Raw genomic sequence first — 20,420 nt, 5'->3', positions numbered from 1 at the left:
CTGTAACCCCCAAAGTACACTCCTGTCCAAACCAAAAAAAAAAATATTTTCTGTGTTTGTGAATTGTGTGCGCAGTATCCGCACGTGCATCAACAAAGTAGTGCCAAGCGTGCGCCTGTGTCATAAGTAAAGGGCCAGCTGGCTTGACGGTTAAAGGGTGCTGTAACCCCCAAAGTACACTCCAAACCAAAAAAATATATATTTTCTGTGTTTGTGAATTGTGTGCACAGTATCCGCACGTGCATCAACAAAGTAGTGCCAAGCGTGCGCCTGTGTCATAAGTAAAGGGCCGGCTGGCTTGACCGTTAAAGGGTGCTGTAACCCCCAAAGTACACTCCAGTCCAAACCAAAAAAATATATATTTTCTGTGTTTGTGAATTGTGTGCGCAGTAGCTGCACGTGCATCAACAAAGAAGTGCCAAACGTGCGCCTGTGTCATAAGTAAAGGGCCGGCTGGCTTGACCGTTAATGGGTGCTGTAACCCCCAAAGTACACTCCAGTCCAAACCAAAAAAAAAAATATTTTCTGTGTTTGTGAATTGTGTGCGCAGTAGCCGCACATGCATCAACAAAGTAGTGCCAAGCGTGCGCCTGTGTCATAAGTAAAGGGCCGGCTGGCTTGACCATTAAAAGGTGCTGTAACCCCCAAAGTACACTCCAGTCCAAACCGAAAAAAAAAATATTTTCTGTGTTTGTGAATTGTGTGCGCAGTAGCCGCACGTGCATCAACAAAGTAGTGCCAAGCATGCGCCTGTGTCATAAGTAAAGGGCCGGCTGGCTTTACCGTTAAAGGGTGCTGTAACCCCCAAAGTACACTCCTGTCCAAACCAAAAAAATATATATATTCTGTGTTTGTGAATTGTGTGCGCAGTATCCGCACGTGCATCAACAAAGTAGTGCCAAGCATGCGCCTGTGTCATAAGTAATGGGCCGACTGGCTTGACCGTTAAAGGGTGCTGTAACCCCCAAAGTACACTCCAGTCCAAACCAAAAAAAATTTTATTTTCTGTGTTTGTGAATTGTGTGCGCAGTAGCCGCATGTTCATCAACAAAGTAGTGCCTAGCGTGCGCCTGTGTCATAAGTAAAGGGCCGGCTGGCTTGACCATTAAAGGGTGCTGTAACCCCCAAAGTACACTCCAGTCCAAACCAAAAAAAAAATTATTTTCTGTGTTTGTGAATTGTGTGCGCAGTAGCCGCACGTGCATCAACAAAGTAGTGCCAAGCTTGCGCCTGTGTCATAAGTAAAGGGCCGGCTGGCTTGACCGTTAAAGGGTGCTGTAACCCCCAAAGTACACTCCAGTCCAAACCAAAAAAAAAAATATTTTCTGTGTTTGTGAATTGTGTGCGCAGTATCCGCAAGTGCATCAACAAAGTAGTGCCAAGCGTGTGCCTGTGTCATAAGTAAAGGGCCAGCTGGCTTGACCGTTAAAGGGTGCTGTAACCACCAAAGTACACTCCAGTCCAAACCAAAAAAAAAATATTTTCTGTGTTTGTGAATTGTGTGCGCAGTAGCTGCACGTGCATCAACAAAGTAGTGCCAAGCGTGCGCCTGTGTCATAAGTAAAGGGCCGGCTGGCTTGACTGTTAAAGGGTGCAGTAACCCCCAAAGTACACTCCAAACCAAAAAAAAAATATTTTCTGTATTTGTGAATTGTGTGCGCAGTAGCCGCACGTGCAGCAACAAAGTAGTGCCAAGCGTGCGCCTGTGTCATAAGTAAAGAGCCGGCTGGCTTGACCGTTAAAGGGTGCTGTAACCCACAAAGTACACTCCTGTCCAAACCAAAAAAAAAATAGTTTCTGTGTTTGTGAATTGTGTGCGCAGTAGCCGCACGTGCATCAAGAAAGTAGTGCCAAGCGTGCGCCTGTGTCATAAGTAAAGGGCCGGCTGGCTTGACCGTTAAAGGGTGCTGTAACCCCCAAAGTACACTCCAGTCCAAACCAAAAAAAAAATTATTTTCTGTGTTTGTGAATTGTGTGCGCATTAGCCGCACGTGCATCAACAAAATAGTGCCAAGCGTGTGCCTGTGTCATAAGTAAAGGGCCGGCTGGCTTGACCGTTAAAGGGTGCTGTAACCCTCAAAGTACACTCCAAACAAAAAAATATATATTTTCTGTGTTTGTGAACTGTGTGCGCAGTATCCGCACGTGCATCAGCAAAGTAGTGCCAAGCGTGCGCCTGTGTCATAAGTAAAGGGCCGGCTGGCTTGACCGTTAAAGGGTGCTGTAACCCCCAAAGTACACTCCAGTCCAAACCAAAAAAATATATATTTTCTGTGTTTGCGAATTGTGTGCGCAGTAGCCGCACGTGCATCAACAAAGTAGTGCCAAGCGTGCGCCTGTGTCATAAGTAAAGGGCCGGCTGGCTTGACCGTTAAAGGGTGCTGTAACCCCCAAAGTACACTCTAAACCAAAAAAAAAATATTTTCTGTGTTTGTGAATTGTGTGCGCAGTATCCGCACGTGCATCAACAAAGTAGTGCCAAGCGTGCGCCTGTGTCATAAGTAAAGGGCCGGCTGGCTTGACCGTTAAAGGGTGCTGTAACCCCCAAAGTACACTCCAGTCCAAACCAAAAAAAAAATTATTTTCTGTGTTTGTGAATTGTGTGCGCAGTAGCCGCACGTGCATCAACAAAGTAGTGCCAAGCGTGCGCCTGTGTCATAAGTAAAGGGCCGGCTGGCTTTACCGTTAAAAGGTGCTGTAACCGCCAAAGTACACTCCAGTCCAAACCAAAAAAAAAATTATTTTCTGTGTTTGTGAATTGTGTGCGCAGTAGCCGCACGTGCAGCAACAAAGTAGTGCCAAGCGTGCGCCTGTGTCATAAGTAAAGGGCCGGCTGGCTTGACCGTTAAAGGGTGCTGTAACCCCCAAAGTACACTCCAGTCCAAACCAAGAAAAAAAATATTTTCTGTGTTTGTGAATTGTGTGCGCAGTATCCGCACGTGCATCAACAAAGTAGTGCCAAGCGTGCGCCTGTGTCATAAGTAAAGGGCCGGCTGGCTTGACCATTAAAGGGTGCTGTAACCTCCAAAGTACACTCCAGTCCAAACCAAAAAAAATTTATTTTCTGTGTTTGTGAATTGTGTGCGCCGTAGCCGCACGTGCATCAACAAAGTAGTGCCTAGCGTGTGCCTGTGTCATAAGTAAAGGGCCGGCTGGCTTGACCGTTAAAGGGTGCTGTAACCCCCAAAGTACACTCCAGTCCAAACCAAAAAAAAAATTATTTTCTGTGTTTGTGAATTGTGTGCGCAGTAGCCGCACGTGCATCAACAAAGTAGTGCCAAGCGTGCGCCTGTGTCATAAGAAAAGGGCCGGCTGGCTTGACCGTTAAAGGGTGCTGTAACCCCCAAAGTACACTCCAAACCAAAAAAAAAAATATTTTCTGTGTTTGTGAATTGTGTGCTCAGTAGCCGCACGTGCATCAACAAAGGAGCAGCGCCAAGCGTGCGCCTGTGTCCCATAAGTAAAGAGCCGGCTGGCTCATTTCTTAAAGGCTGGTGTAACCCACAAAGTGCACTACTCTCCAGCAAAAATAAAAAAATATTTTCTGTGTTTAGCCGCACGTATATATCAAATCAATATAACATAAATGGAGGACCAAACTTTCTCCGATAAAAATAAAATAGAGAAAGATCAAGAACCACTTCCTCCTAGTGCTGAAGCTGCTGCCACTAGTCATGACATAGACGATAACATGCCATCAACGTCGTCTGCCAAGGCCGATGCCCAATGTCATAATAGAGGGCACATACAATCCCAAATGACAAAGTTCAGGAAAATTACCTTGAAAAAAACATTTAAATCAGCTGAAGAGAAACGTAAACTTGCCAATATGCCATTTATGACACGGAGTGGCAAGGAACGGCTAAGGTCGATCCCTAGTATGTTCATGACTAGTGGTTCAGCTTCACATGACAATGGAAGCCCTCCTCCCACTAAAAAAATCAAAAGAGTTAAGCTGGCAAAAGCACAGCGAAGAACTGTGATATCACAAATCCCCAAGGAGAGTCCAAGTGTGGTGGTGGTTGCGATGCCTGACCTTCCCAGCACTGGACGGGAAGAGGTGGCTCTTTCCACCATTTGCACGCCCCCTGCAAGTGCTGAAAGGAGTACCCACAGTCCACTTGCTAATATGCAAATTGAAGATGTCACTGTTGAAGTACAACAGGATGAGGACACTGGTGTAGCTGGCGCTGAGGAGGAAGTTGGCGAGGAGGATTCTGATGGTGATGTGGTTTGTTTAAATCAGGCTCCGGGGGAGACAGTTGTTGTCCGTGGGATGAAAAAGCCCATCACGGTCATGCCTGGGCAGAAGACCAAAAATTCCACCTCTTTGGTCTGGCAATATTTCTATCCAAATCCGGACAACAACTGTCTTGCCATATGTACCATATGTAAAGGTGAAATAAGTAGGGGTAGGGACGTCAACCACCTAGGAACATCCTCCCTTATACGGCACCTGCAGCGCGTTCATAAAAAGTTACTGTCAAGTTCAGAAACTTTGGCTAAGACCGTAAGCAGTCCAGGGACACCTAAATCCCGTTGTCCTGTTTTATCCAAGCACCTGCAAACCACACCGTCAACTCCCTCCTCGTCAATTTCCTCCTTAGTCAGGATCGGAAGTAGTCCTGCAGGCCATGTCACTGGCATGACTGACTCTCCTATCCGGGATTCCTCCGGAGGATCCTGCATTGCTATGCCTACTGCTGCCGCTGCTGCTGTTGCTGCTGCTGGGAGTCATTCATCATCCCAGAGAGGAAGTAGGAACACCACTACTTTTACTAAACAATTGACCCTCCAACAGTCCTTAGCGAGGAGGATGAAGTACGACAGCAGTCATCCTGAAGCAAAACGTATAACTGAGGCCTTGACTGCTATGTTGGTGTTAGACGTGCGTCCGGTATCCGCCATTAGTGCAGTGGGATTTAGACAATTGATGGAGGTAGTGTGTCCCCGGTTCCAAATCCCATCTAGATTCCACTTCACTAGGCAGGCGATACCGAGACTGTACAGAAACGTCAGAAAAAGTGTCCTCAGTGTCCTGAAAAATGCCGTTGTACACAATGTCCACTTAACCACAGACATGTGGACAAGTGGAACAGGGCAGACTAAGGACTATATGACTGTGACAGCCCACTGGGTAGATGTATCACCTTACGCAGCAACAGCAGCAGCGTCACCAGTAGCAGCATCTCAGAAACGCCAGCTCATTCCAAGGCAGGCTACGCTGTGTATCACCGGTTTCAGTAAGAGGCACACCGCCGACAACCTCTTAGAGAAACTGAGGGAAATCATCGCCCAGTGGCTTACCCCACTTAGACTCTCCTGGGGATTTGTGATATCTGACAACGCCACCAATATTGTGCGGGCATTACATCTGGGCAAATTCCAGCACGTCCCATGTTTTGCTCACACAATAAACTTGGTGGTGCAGAATTTTCTGAAAAGCGACAGGGGCGTGCAGGAGACGCTTTGGGTGGCCCGAAAAATTTCTGGCCACTTTCGCCATTCAGCGACTGCGTGCCGAAGACTGGAGCGCCAGCAAACACTCTTGAACCTGCCCCGCCATCACCTGAAGCAAGAGGTTGTGACGCGGTGGAACTCAACCCTCTATATGCTTCAGAGGATGGAGGAGCAGCAAAAGGCCATACAAGCCTATACATCCACCTGTGACATAGGCAAAGGAGGGGGTATGCTCCTGACTCAAGCGCAGTGGAGAATGATTTCCGTGTTGTGCAAGGTTCTCCAGCCCTTCGAACTTGCCACACGTGAAGTCAGTTCAGACACTGCCAGCTTGAGTCAGGTCATTACCCTCATCAGGCTTTTGGAGAAGCAGCTGGAGAAAGTGAAGGAGGAGCTAAGACGGAGCGATTCCGGTCGGCATGTGGGACTTGTGGATGAAGCCCTTCATTCGCTTTGCCAGGATTCCAGGGTGGTCAATCTGTTGAAATCAGACCACTACATTTTGGCCACCGTGCTCGATCCTAGGTTTAAAGCCTATGTGGTGTCTCTCTTTCCGGCTGACACAAGCCTGCAGAGGTGCAAAGACCTGCTGGTGAACACACTGTCAGCTGAAGCGGAACGTGACACGTCAACAGCTCCTTCTTCATTTTCTCCCGCAACTGGGGCTGCAAGGAAAAAACTTAGGTATCCTAAGCAACCCACTGGCGGTGATGCAGGGCAGGCAGGACCAAGTTTGGACATCTGGTCCGGACTGAAGGACCTGGCAACAATTTCTGACATGTCTACTGTCACTGCATATGATACTGTCACCATTGACAGAATGGTGGAGGATTACATTGGTGACAGCATCCAAGTAGGCATGTCAGACAGTCCATACCTGTACTGGCAGGAAAAAGAGGCAATTTGGAGGCCCCTGTACAAACTGGCTCTATTTTACCTGAGTTGCCCCCCCTCCAGTGTGTACTCCGAAAGAGTGTTTAGTGCAGCCAGGAACCTTGTCAGCGAAAGGCGTAGGAGGTTGCTTCCACAGAATGTGGAGAAGATGATGTTCATCAAAATGAATTATCAGCTCTTCCAGGGAGACCAGCCTCCAGAACGTACAGAGGGACCTGTGGTGGTGGATTCAAGTGGGGACGAGTTAATACTTTGTGAGGATGAGGATGTACACACTGAAGAGGGTGAGGAATCGGTGGATGAGGAGGATGAGGATGACATCTTGCCTCCGTAGAGCCAGTTTGTGCAGGGATAGATTAATTGCCAGCTTGTTTTGTGGGGGCCCAAATGAACCAATCATTTCAGCCACAGTTGTGTGGCAGACCCTGGCGCTGAAATGATTGGTTTGTTAAAGTGTGCATGTCCTGTTTATACAACATAAGGGTGGGTGGGAGGGCCCAAGGACAATTCCATCTTGCACCTCTTTTTTTTCTTTGCATTATGTACAGTTTGGGGCCTAGTTTTTCAAACTGCCATCCTGTCTGCCACTGCAGTATCACGCCTAGATGGGTCACGTGTTTGTGCCGCCCACTCGTGTTGCTTAGCATAGTCATCCAGCTACCTCGGTGCAACCTTTTGGACATAAAAACACTATTGTGAGGTGTGAGGTGTTCAGAATAGACTGGAAATGAGTGGAATTTAATTTTATTGAGGTTAATAATAGCATAGGAGCAGAAAAATATACAAATTCTGTGATTTTAGCTGTTTTTATGCTTTTTTTCAAAAAAATACAGATCCAAAACACAAAACCCAGAACCCAAAACACGGAAGGGTGGTTTTGGCAAAACCAATCCAGATCCAAAACACGAAGAAAGATCAAGATCCAAAACCAAAACACAAAACACGAAAAGTGGCCGGTGCACACCCCTAATATATACCATGTTCCTGTTTTTCTTACAATTAAACCATTTGTTTTACTGCATTTGTTATCCTCTGCTCCAGTCAGTATGTGGTTATAAACATTGTAAGCAAAAGTGTATCTTGTGTTAACCAGTTTGGCAATTCAGTGTTAAATGCATGACATATGAGTTTCCTGTAACCGTACCTGTCAATCCAGTTAGGTGCGAGTTGTGCAAACAGTTCTCACAGCCAACTGGCACTAGCAAGTACAGTTGCAATCCATTGCCAAACTCACATTTTTTTTTCAGAGGAATTTTTTTGTGTGCAACCCTTGAGGGTGTGAGATGGTAGGGAAAATCTTTATTCAAAGATAAAAATTAAGGACCACAGTGCAGAACCCCTTGGACACCCCCTCTTCCCCTAAATGACTAATTAGGCATTTACAAGTTTCCAATTAGCTTGATTGGCAAAATAATTACATCCTTTTTGGGAATTAAAAAAATTAGACTCCATCACTTTTCTTATGTCCACTGACAGCCTTCTATATGGTCCAACGAAAGTGTTACTTTTTTGTGGTCCAAGATTTCTGGTCCACTTTATCATGCACTTCTCCCTACTCAAGTTTTTTGAAAATTAGCAGACCCTGACTACAACTAGCACGAGTTGGCATTTCTAATTGGATTTTGTGTTTCTTGGGAGCGAGCATTCGGGCAAAGTGTGCGAGTTTTAAGAAACAAACTGACACTTGCAAACTCACACCTATTTGGATATGAACTGTGGTGTGAATGTAGTCACTAGGCGCTACCTTTGAAACTGATGGACAAGTCTTGAAAACAAATCACTTAAAATTACATATATACCGACCAGTGTCATAGATATCAAAACATGCACATTTTATTATAATAAAGACAATGGTAAAATAAATGAATAAAACTTTGCCAGGGTGGCTGCTTTACCAGATAATCGGTTTAAACGGGCATTGGTGTTAGTATTTTGAAGACAGGTGGTCCGGATCACCTTAGTCCTCTCTGCCACTGCTTTAGCCATTCTGGTCCACAGTCCCCTTTTTCCTCCTGGTGGCCAACGCGTCTCGGGACTCCCTTGTCCCTTTTTCAAGGCATCTATTAGTTAGTGCAGCGCAGCTGTGCATCCCGAAACATATCCAACTATTTGTCACGCCTATTTGGATTGACCCCCTAGGGCTCTATTTACTACAATCCACAGTGTAGTAGTAGTGTGATATTTCTGTCTAAACTTGCACTGCAAATTTAGTAAATATCATACAGATGTACTAACATCTGCTTGCAGGAACAGAGCTTGCAATAAAGCTCTGTACCTGGGAATCCCCTTCACATACTTTTCAATGTGTTTTCAGCAATAAATACAGCAAGTATGTGTCCGCGCATGCGCCGCTGGCTGCTGCACCCCCACCACCACGATCGCCCCCCCAGCAATCGCGCACACATCACCACCCTGCGACCTCCCCTTCCCCCAATTTACACTTACCTCCAGTGATTGGTGCTCTGGTGATGTCCTCTGGGGCTCCAATCAGTTGGTGTCCTGGCTCCTAAACTGTGACCCTTGTCAGCTATTCTGGCCCTGGACTCAGGTAAGTGGGGTTTTTTTTTACTTTTTTCCTGCAATGATCAGCTTGTGGTCTAGTAAGAACACACAGCTGATCAATGGGGACTGGATCCCGGCTCTGCTCTGTCTGTTAGACCCTGGATAACGCCATCTCCAGGTTGCGTTATTATTACAGGGCTTCCTCTGGTATTTTTTCACAATTTATTTTTAGTAAATATCAGCCAGATCGTATTTCCCATTACAATTATGAAAAGTGTGATCTACTTACTAAAAATATGCGAAAATTAGGGTTTGAAGTATAATTTTACAATTCCACTCCAATTGCCCTTTAGAAAATGTATGTGATACTAAAATAATGTGAAAAAGGTGTGAAAACACCCATTTTCACTTTATTTTAGTAAAACTAATGTTAATTAAAAGAGCTCTTAGTGCGAAAACTACCTACATACTGTAAATATAGTGGTGATTGTACTTTATTTGGATTAACTTTATTCCTAAAGAATCACCCACAGTATCATAAAGAGCACTTACTAAGCTACTATGAAAGAATTAACAAGCTGTAACAGTCACTAAAATAAGATCACATAATTTAGTCATGTGCATCCCTTTTTCAGAAAAAAGATTGATCAGTCCACAATAATTGTTACAGAGAATTATATTAAAAACAAGGACTGAAATTAATTACTTGGGGGCCAATTTATCATACCGAGTATTCATAAAATTATGCAAAAACTGAAGTTTCTGTATAATTCTATCTATCACCACTGGGATCAGTATGAATGACTGCTGGAAGCAGTGAAGATCCCGACAGGTAAGTATATTAACTATACCTAACCCTCTGCCCCCATAACCCTCCCTTAGGGGTACCTAACCCTAACCTCCCACCTAGTGCTTAAACCTAAACCCCCTGTAAGTGCCCAAACCTAACCCTCCCCTCCCCGCAGCCTTAACCTAACCCTCCAGGGGGGGTGCCTAACCCTAACCCCCCCTTTCCCTAACCTAACCTTACCCTCCTGGGGGGGTGCCTAACCCTAAATCCCCCCCGGGAACCCCTAAACTAACCCCCCACCCCACGGCTGTCCATGCCAGCCGCCCGGCTTACCTTCGTTCGGTATGCTGGGTGTTGGGCTCCCGGCATAGGGATAATGATAGGTGTTGAGATTTCAATGCCTATCATTAGTCCCCTATCAGGATTGCACAGTCGGGAAGCCGGCGGTCGGCATTTCGACCGTCGGCTTCCTGACTGCATACCATCACCACTATGTAACATTATCCTAATGCTGGAGATTTCACAAATATAGAGTAGCAGAGTCTTTATTAGTGCAGGATACTGTACTAGGGCATATATTAGTGCAGAACAGTGGCAATGTTTAACAAGTGTGACTATCTGATTCCCATTGGTAACTATCGGCCAAGCTATATTTCATGCAGGCAGTCGGCAAGGTCAGTTTTATTTTGATACTTGTGGCTTTGCAACATACTGTTTATCATGTATGAATGTACTTATGTGACCTATATCAGAAAACATCTGAGATAAGACTGTGGTTCAATGTATGAATGTGATATAGATATAGAGTTATCCTCATTATATAGTATAGTACCCATGTACATTACCATTGGTTTTTCTCAGCAAATCAATGAGATATCCGGCCTCCTCCTTTATCCGCTCCTCAATGCTACGTTTTCCCATACCGAAATTACTCAGCGTTACCAGTGTAAAACTCCGCAGCTCCTTCCACTTCTCACCATTACAGAATGCCATATCTGCAGAAAACAGAGGATATTACTCCATGAATCTACATTAATATCGAATACAAAATGTATAAGTATTGTGCTAAATTATACATCACATTTACTATATATTTATCTTGGCTGAAAGATTTTCTCCAAAACACGTATGTATTACTTAAAAAATTAAATTATATGTTTTATTCCATTAAAAAGTTACATATTAAAAGCACCTGCATTCATTAACATGAAAAATGTAAATACAAATCAGCAATACAAAAAAAGAAATGCCCTTATTTTGCGCTTTGATGTAAATGCTGCACCTCAAGTGGAACCCCTGCTAGTGGGAACAAATAATTCTAAAAATACAAAAAATACTTAGAGGGCGCAAATCACTTAAATGTCTTTTATAATATCAAATGAAAAGGGAGGATTTCAGACATTTGATGGTTCAGAAGTCACACCAATAAAATGTCCGATAGGATTCCTTTATAGGAAAATCTCATTCACAACAAGTCAATTTTTCTCTTTAATGTATTGGACCGACTTCAGTGTTGTTTTATTGGATATTCCATAGGCTCCAAATAAATTTTTCTAAAAAAGTCCCACTTACCAAACAGACACCCCAAAAAATGGCACAATGGCCCACTGTTAGATATGATAAACAATGAATTTAATAAAATTTCTTGTCAATTTTACATAAAAAAGTTTTTTATACATGAAAACTGCTTACACAATTTCTTCAATGATTTTAACAGAAGTAGGCAATGTATATCCTGCTGTTAACCCATATAGGGCCAGAATCTCAACCCAACGCGTTTCATCCATTAGGACTTCATAAGGAGCATATATATCTTAAATTGAAGAATAAACATAAAAAAATAAAATAGTTAACAAATAAAGGTGTGGGGTCTTATTATAAAAAAGTGCCTATGGTAAAAATGTCCATCATATAATGCAATCTCAAAGAACATTAATCACAATTTATATCAATATAGGTTAAATATAATTTATCACATAATATAATCATATTATGTAATAATAATTTGTATCTTAAGATAACTCTATAAATGTATTATTGGTATATAATAATGGTCACATAGTTTGCCGTTCAAGATAACTATATCAATTTACTATTGGCATATACATGATGAAATTTGTAAAATTCACTATTGGTATATACATATGATGAATTCTGTAAAAACCAGGATAAGGATATTGATATGTAGAATGATGTTTTGATTATATTATGTGATAAATTATATTTAACCTATTAAGGAATGATTTCCTATATTGATATAAATTGTGATTAATGCTCTTTGAGATTGCATTATATGATGGACATTTTCTCAATGTATAGGTCCATCTTAGGGACAATACTTTGCCAGTTTTGTACTGGATCATGTGTATTTTCCAATTTTGGTATGTGCAAATTCATTTATCAGAAGGGAGAAACATGCCTATTGAGATTCTGGCCCTGTATGGGTTAACAGCAGGATATACATTCCCTTCTTCTGTTAAAATCATTGAAGAAATTGTGTAAGCAGTTTTTATGTCTAAAAAACTTTTTTATGTCAAATTGACAAGAAATTTTAATACATTTATTGATTATCATATCTAACAGTGGGCCATTGGGCCATTTTTTGGTGTCTATTTGGTGAGTGGGTCTTTTTAGAAAGATTAATTTGGAACCTATGGAATCTACCATCATCTACACTGAAGTCGGTTCAATACATTAAAGAGAAAAAGTGACTTGTCGTGAATGAGATTTTCCTATAAAGGAATCCTGTCAGATATTTTATTGGTGTGAATGCTGAACCATCAAACATGAAATCCTCCCTTTTCAATTGGTGTTATAAAAGACATTTAAGTGATTTGCGCCCTCTAAGTATTTTTAACAATTCAGCAATAGTAAAGATTAAAAAATAGTTAAATCATAAAATACTTCTCAAACTGATGGAGAAGTTTATGTAGTATGATAATGGATACACTGATATGACTGCACTGGGGACCAAAGAGACCCATTGTGGAGTCTTTGCCAGAATGACTGGCATGATATTGCTTTGCTCCTCTGGTCATTTGATGTATTAGTATAGTACTTGCTTCTGCACATACAGATATAACTGTGAGCCTTTAATATGCAAAGGAGTGATCAGCTTACAATGCTCTATGTCCCAGTTTTAGCTGGCTCCGACAGAGCTGATGAGCATTTATTTGCAGGGGCTAGACACACGGGTCTGTGATGTAAGGCTGTGATTGTTCATAGCCATGCTGCCTGGGTGGCTGCATGCAGGAAATGGACTGCACACCAGGTAAGTTGGTATAGAGTAGTGTGTGATGATACACTGCTCCTTTAAACATAGACTAACATAAATTGGTTACGGAAAACAATTAGAGGTCAGTATTCCAAATTCCTCCTTCAGCGATCAGGTAGGAAGAACAACCTAAATATAGTACCTTATCTAACATGTTTTGCTCCCATAGGGAGCTCTATCACTCTTTGAAACCCTTCAATCCTGATGAACGGAATAAAGAATTGTATATGCAAGTCCAACATACTTAGTGGAATCACCTAATTTGGTCTCCTCCTTCTGTTTCTGTAGCTGTTTTCCAGTAGTTTTTTTAAGGGAATCACCTGACTCAGACTGGCAGTGAATAAACTCACTTCATTAGTTACTATTTCAAATGGTTTCAGTATCTTACATAAAAGAGTGAGTATTCTCCACTGTCCAGGAACAAGGTACATTCCCTTTCCTCTCACTAAATCATGGCTTGCAGTGTAGGTTTGGTTGATTTTTTGCTTTTCCTCCAGTTGCTGAAGCATATAAAAAGTGGAATTCCATCTGGTTACTACCTTTTGTTTCAGTTGATGGAATGGCAAATTGAACTGTTCTTGCAGCTGCTGCAATTTTTTACATGAGGTTGCTGAATGATGAAAATGGCCAGAAATTTTACAGGCCACAGACAGCATCTTGTGATGTGCCTGTCAATTAAAAAAAAAATCTGAACCATCAAGTTTATTGTGTGTGCAAAACATGGTTGTAATGCTTGTATAATGTTACTTATGTTATCGGAAATGACAAATCCTGAAGAGATTCTAAGCTGGGTCAACTATTTTTCTTTCACATCCCTAAGTATTTGCAACAGGTTGACATCGGTATACCTCTTAGTGACACCAGTGATACAGAGAGCAGCATGCTTGTGAATGAGCTGGCATTTGTTAAAAAAAGGGGGTGGGTCAGGTGCGCTCTCTGGACGTGCAGGGTAGGGGTGTGTGCGTGTGATGTGGTGTTTGTGTGGAAATAAGGACTGAGAAAGTGGTATAGGGCCAAAACGTTTATTGCAGTGGCACAATGCTGCTCCGGATTGGTCCCACGTGGTGGTGTCGCAATAAGTGGCTGGCTCGAGGGGAAGGTTGGTGGACCCTTTTAGGGGGCTCCTTACCATGCAGTTCAGGACTGGCACATATTCCCTGTTGGACCTTTGGTCTAAAGTCTTGGTAGCTATAGGATTGTGGGTCAGGCGTGTGGAACTCTGTGGCAGTGTCCCGCTCAGTATGGCATGCTTGCAACCTACCTACCGGTAGGTTTCCTGTCGATTCAACATTGCAGGTGGGGTGTGGAATGTGGGGCTGATCGAAAGTCTCATCCTGGCTGAGGTGGGTGGTGCCGGTGCCATGTGGGTGATTCTGTGGTCTGCAACACGAGAGAGGTATGTGGTATCCCCTTGGGTGGGGTTGGATGGGTAGCAGTCTGTGCACAGCCACTGGTGGTGTCCCGTGGATGGCAGTAGCTGTGCAGAGGTGCAGTCCCTATGGCCAATTCTATGGCTACCAAGACTGTAGACCAAAGGTCCTGCAGGGCAAGATGTGCTGGTCCTAAACTGCACGGTAAGGAGCCCCCTAAAAGCGTCCACCAACCTTCCCACCCCAAGCAAGCCACTTATTACCAAGACCCCCCCAGGACCAATCCAGAGCATCATTGTGCCTCAGCAATAAACATTTTTGCCCTATACCACTTTGTCAGTCCTTATTTCCACACAAACACCACATAACACGCACACACCCCTACCCTGCACGTCCAGAGAGTGCATCTGACCCACCCCTTTTTTCACTCTGCTTTTCGAGGTAGGAACAGGTACTCCTACCACAGGTGCATCACTCTTCTTTCCCCCCATGACAGCACATCCACACATACCCACAGCCACTCCTAAGCCCCCCCTGCCCCAGCCACCCACACCAACCCCACCCACACCTCCACCACCCACCTGACATCCACCCCATTCAAACCCCACCCCACTGCCTCCCTCCTCTCCCCTGACCAGCCCCACCACCCTCCACCCCCCACATCATCACACAGCCCCCTCCCCCACCCTACCCATTACCTTTACACTATATGAGCGCAGTTCACAAAAGGTTTTTTTAATGTCCTGGAATAGACAAGGGATTTCTTTTCTGGTAAAATAATAATGTAATTTCATTTGATAGAGAGGACACAGGACTTTAATTAACTGTCTAAAACCAGATATTGGACACATATCTAATGCTAGTATAGCCATCATTGCTTCCGTGATCCACTGTGCAACTGGATGGCAGTTTTATTACTTGCTTCCTCTTGCAAAGGATTGTATCACAGTCAATTGTTGTTTGAACTACTACTAGTATTCTTGGTCCCCTTCTGGGATGAAGATTCACCCACAGCAGCAGCAGCCCTAGCATACAAGGATTCATCTGGGGAATCCTGGATAGGGGAGGAGTGAGTTGCCTTTGCAAATTGAATGCAGGAGATCTTCTTAATTTTCCCTCTATTTTTAGAGGTGATGTTTTTATTCTTTGTGAAACATTGTGAAATATTGTTTAGATTTCAGGTCCCCTTTCTTAAACCTTCTTTCTGCTTGACCACCTTTACTAGATGCTGAAGTGCTATCATTAATTTTTAACACTTAAGAATTGTTTTGGGGTGTAGATGGTGTAGATGGTGGGGACACCACTGTACACAGAACAGTAAATTATGCTGTGTCACTCATCTATATATACTAGAATATACTATTTTTGGGCAAATGACAAACAATTTGTAGTATACTTCCGTGATTTCCAAGAGAAAAAAGAGGGCACGTTCACTCTAATGGCACCCTAATGGTCTTTTTTAACACAGTGACTGAACACCCAACACTGTGCTTTACAGTGCTCCTAGTAATGGCACCTTAATTACTATATTTTGAACACAGTGCCTGAACACACAACACAGTGACTCACAGCACTCCTAGCAATGGCACACTAATGGTGTTTTTAGTGCCTGGCCCTGAGCATACAACACAGTGCCTCACAGAGCTCTTATGGCTTTTGGCTTTTTTTATAAATGTCACAGTGCCCCCTTTAACACAGTGCTCCTAATGGCATTTATTAGTGCCTGGTGCTGAACACTTCCCTTCTGATCTCCTGTGTGAAATGACACACAATCACAAGGGAGGGAATTTTATATGCAATCCAAAACACATGAGATCTAGCACCAGGAAGATGACGTTTTGCTTCATTTTGGGATCCAAACTTGGTGGGAAGACCCAAGACAGGGCTTGGTTCAACTCATAACCCTTAAGTACAGGTGTGTTCAGTTTCCAGTAAAACATAATCCACTCATCTCTAACAGACACACACATACACATAGAAATAAACTGACATAGATGTAGACCAACCCAACCACATAACACAGAGTGACTGATGGACGCAAACTAACCTCCTCTTTCTTCTTCACGTTCATTCTATAAGCCTACTGTCCCTTACAAATTTGACTTTCTTCTTCTACCCATTCTCCTTTCTACCTTCCTTTTTCCACATGATGGGTGTAGGAAAAAGCAAAAAACACCAGATAATTATAATCTTAGTTTAAAAATGTAAGAAATCATTGAGGGATTGATTATGGAAGAGAAACAGTTTTGTGCTAATGAAAAAATGATTATATGTATATTGGATATGATAGAAAAATGAAAAGGATGTTTGGGATTGATTATGGGCCTAATTTAGAGTTGTATGCTTATGCTGTCATAACTGTGATCGCACACACATGGAGCTACTGTGTGAAAATATACTAATGCTGTAGCCGGCTGGAAATGTATTGAGATGTCCTACTGTTGTTTCACACTTCCAATTAAGTTCATGCAAATACGCAGCTGCCATCAGGGATCATTTGATAATTGACCAGCTGAGTAGCCCGATGGTCATGAAGAAACACAACCTGAACTGAGATGTCGCCCCCACTTTATCTGTGTATGGGATCACAGACACAAAGTTACAACAAGCCCCAAAAACCTCTGGGACATGCCTGCCTTTTCCAACATGGCTGCGCCAATACTGTAGTCCTGAAGGGTACTCTGGCATGCAGCTTGTGCAATACCATGCTGGGGAGACACGCTGTGAGCAAGGGACTGTGGGAAGCCATCTTCCTGCTCAATGACCAGACACTGAGCAGATGGAGCAGGAGCAGCGCAGGCAGACCTCAGCACCAGCGGGGAGCGATGTGTAGCATGAGTGGACCACAGCCCTAGCCTGGACATGCACTGGAGAGGTAAGAAAGTGGTTTAAAGTGTCCGGAGTGTGACAAAGTCAAAGTATCAAATAAAGTTTCAATTTCGGACTTAGGCCCTGATTCAGACCCACTCGCAAGTGGGCGTACGGACGTTCGGCGTACGTAAAAAAATATTTAAATTCAAGCACTCGCTCGTATTTTCGTACGCAGCTAAAAAACCGCCCCAAAGTCAGTCGACCCCTCCTCTGACTAACGAGCGTGCCAAATAGCGAGCGTACATCCCCGAAATGGCTTGAAGGGAACGCACGCACAAGTACAAACTGGAAGTGGGACTGTCAGATTCCGATTACCTGCTCGTTTTTTCGGCCTACCTCCCTCAATCGTATCATGCCAATCAATGTATCAATTAGCTTAATTGTTTTTGTTTTTTCAACACAATGCAATAAACTTTAATCGTGTCCGTGTTTGTATTTGCTCGCAGAATACGTACGGCTGAAACCTTCGCTTTTATTGTTCAAAAGACATGTTAGCCCCAATTAAACAATTGTTCTATTTGTTTGTCTCCCCACAATTTTTCTGTGGTTCATTTCTTTATTTAAATTTGCTTACGTATGTCACTGCATCAAGCCTATCATAACTCTCAAGAGATTTGTGGCCCTGTCGAACACATGACTCATACACTAACCAATAGAATTTGTCCTGTTAATTTCCCAAAAACATTAGCCAATCAAATGTTTTTGTGGTGCTTTATTAAAAATATTTTGTCAAAAAAACACCATTGCCATCATGAGATCCGCCGCATTCACCAGGCGCGAACTGCTGGTGCTGACGGAGGTGATGGACAGGAGGATCACCAGTCAGCCTCCGCCCATCTCCAATAGGCGCAAGCGTTCCGCATATGTGGAGGTACGTCGACGCCTGCGCTCCTTCGGCTCATGCCGACATATTGGCCAGCTGGAGCGCAGGTGGTCGGACCTGCACCGGCGGACGCCCCGCTTGCTGGCATGCTTTCGCATGCAGATTGCGGAAAGTAAGTGTTCTGGACTGTGGTTTTCAAGTTTATCTTGTGGGCCCTAACTGCGTGTGCATGTTTTCATGTCTGTCCTATTGAGTCATTGTAGTCATATCTGCATGTGCATGTTTTCATGTCTGTCCTATTGAGTCATTGTAGTCATATCTGCATGCGCATGTTTTCTTGTCTGTCCTATTGAGTCATTGTAGTCATATCTGCATGTGCATGTTTTCATGTCTGTCCTATTGAGTCATTGTAGTCATATCTGCATGTGCATGTTTTCATGTCTGTCCTATTGAGTCATTGTAGTCATATCTGCATGTGCATGTTTTCATGTCTGTCCTATTGAGTCATTGTAGTCATATCTGCATGTGCATGTTTTCATGTCTGTCCTATTGAGTCATTGCAGTCATATCTGCATGTGCATGTTTTCATACTGTCCTATTGAGTCATTGTAGTCATATCTGCATGTGCATGTTTTCATGACTGTCCTATTGAGTCATTGCAGTCATATCTGCATGTGCATGTTTTCATGTCTGTCCTATTGAGTCATTGTAGTCATATCTGCATGTGCATGTTTTCATGTCTGTCCTATTGAGTCATTGAAGTCATATCTGCATGTGCATGTTTTCATGTCTGTCCTATTGAGTCATTGCAGTCATATCTGCATGTGCATGTTTTCATGTCTGTCCTATTGAGTCATTGTAGTCATATCTGCATGTGCATGTTTTCTTGTCTGTCCTATTGAGTCATTGAAGTCATATCTGCATGTGCATGTTTTCATGTCTGTCCTATTGTGTTTTTTTTTTATTTTTTTTGGTTTCCTGTTGAAACTAACCACAATATTTTTGTCATTTTTTAGGGGCACAGCAAACACTACGGCGGCATCGCCACACAAGACGCCGGTCCCGGCCCCTCTCTCCAACCCCCAATTCCTCTATTACCCCCTCCTCCCCAGACCCTGTGGCCGAAATTTCAGGCCTACTTCCCCTCCAGCCCAATTCCCCCTCTCCTCCATCCGTCCCTCCTCCAAATACCCCCTCCCAGGATCCCGAAAACACCTTGCCCCTCGGGTTGCGGAATGTAGCCACCTACGAGGTGGTCCAGGGAGTGGCTTCTGGCTCTGTCGTTTTGGAGAACGGTATGTTTTTAAAGTTTATTTTGGACACCACAAACTGTTTGTATGTAATCATGTGTCGTCCCCATTTTTTTTTACTTTTTGTCGCCTTAGGGTATTTTTGGGGGTTGTCTTTACCTGTTCCTGCTGATGTCACCATACACATATCACACCTGTGTGCCTTTTTTTTAGGGCCCTTGTATTTTTGCCCTTAGACATTTTGGGGTGCTGGGTTTTATCCGTGTAATGTTTTTTTGGCCCACAAGCTTGTAAGTTTTGGTTTGCTTGTTTTGTGTTTTTTTACAATGTTGCTTCATTATCGATTTATTAATCCCCAAACTTTTGTCACCCACAGAGGAACAGAGGCGTCGGGAAGAGATAGTGAATTGTGTGGGCCGTATGCGGGAGCAGGTCACCGGGCTTATGCAGGGCCTTGACCATCTGTTGGTCCTCCTTAGGAATTAGTTTTTTTTTGTTTTTTTTAACAAATTGTTTCTTAATAAATCAGTTTTAAATCAAGCTCTGTCTCATGCGTTTGGAGTAAATCCAAGATTCTTTACACTGACATAAGTAGACTCTTCAAGCAAGGTTTGCCACAGAATCTCACTACAGATTGTGTGTTGTATTTTGAATGCAAACAGGCACAAGAAACACCTCCCAGTACCAATGTCATTTTCCTTTTTTGTGGTGGTCAACATGATAGTTTACACCATTTTTCAGGTTCCTATTTGGTGGCCAAACTGCTTCGGACAATCTTACGAAGGCAACTGATTGTACACGATTCCTTGTTGTGTTGGTTAGTACCCCGAAAACATAATACATTTTAGCTCCACTTGCTTCATTACTGGGTTACCCCTTAGGTAAAATTAACGTTTGGGAGTTTGTTTACACTTGCTTCTAACGTGCCCAAAAAGGAAACAAATTACACTCTCCAAATATTTATTCACAACAGAAATCAAAATACAAAGTGGTCACTCACAAACAAAACACACAGTGATAATCAGAAAAACACCACATACCAAAAACACTAAACAAACACACAACAAATCAAGAACTGGTTGACGAAGGTCCATGCCCACATGATTTCAAAAATATGGCGTTGCAATATTGGTGTCAGAATATATTCCTGAAGTTTCAACAGAAAGGTTTTTGAAGGGTAGCAGGA

General features: G+C 43.3%; 1 protein-coding gene across 2 annotated transcripts in view; it reads right to left on the bottom strand.

Annotated features, from left to right (window-relative positions):
* Positions 1 to 20,420, bottom strand: part of LOC148502825 (cytochrome P450 2F2-like) — a 78,085-nt gene that overhangs the window by 34,778 nt on the left and 22,887 nt on the right. For both annotated transcript variants that reach the window (XM_088449269.1, XM_088449268.1), the window contains one exon: positions 10,492 to 10,641. In XM_088449269.1, coding sequence (XP_088305395.1) covers positions 10,492 to 10,641 — 150 coding nt within the window. The remainder of the gene's footprint in view (positions 1 to 10,491; positions 10,642 to 20,420) is intronic.

The sequence above is a fragment of the Taudactylus pleione genome, unplaced genomic scaffold, assembly GCF_031769625.1.
Source record: "Taudactylus pleione unplaced genomic scaffold, aTauple2 ptg000481l, whole genome shotgun sequence".
In the NCBI taxonomy this organism is placed as follows: Eukaryota; Metazoa; Chordata; class Amphibia; order Anura; family Myobatrachidae; genus Taudactylus; species Taudactylus pleione.
This window is presented reverse-complemented; position numbering and strand designations above follow the sequence as displayed.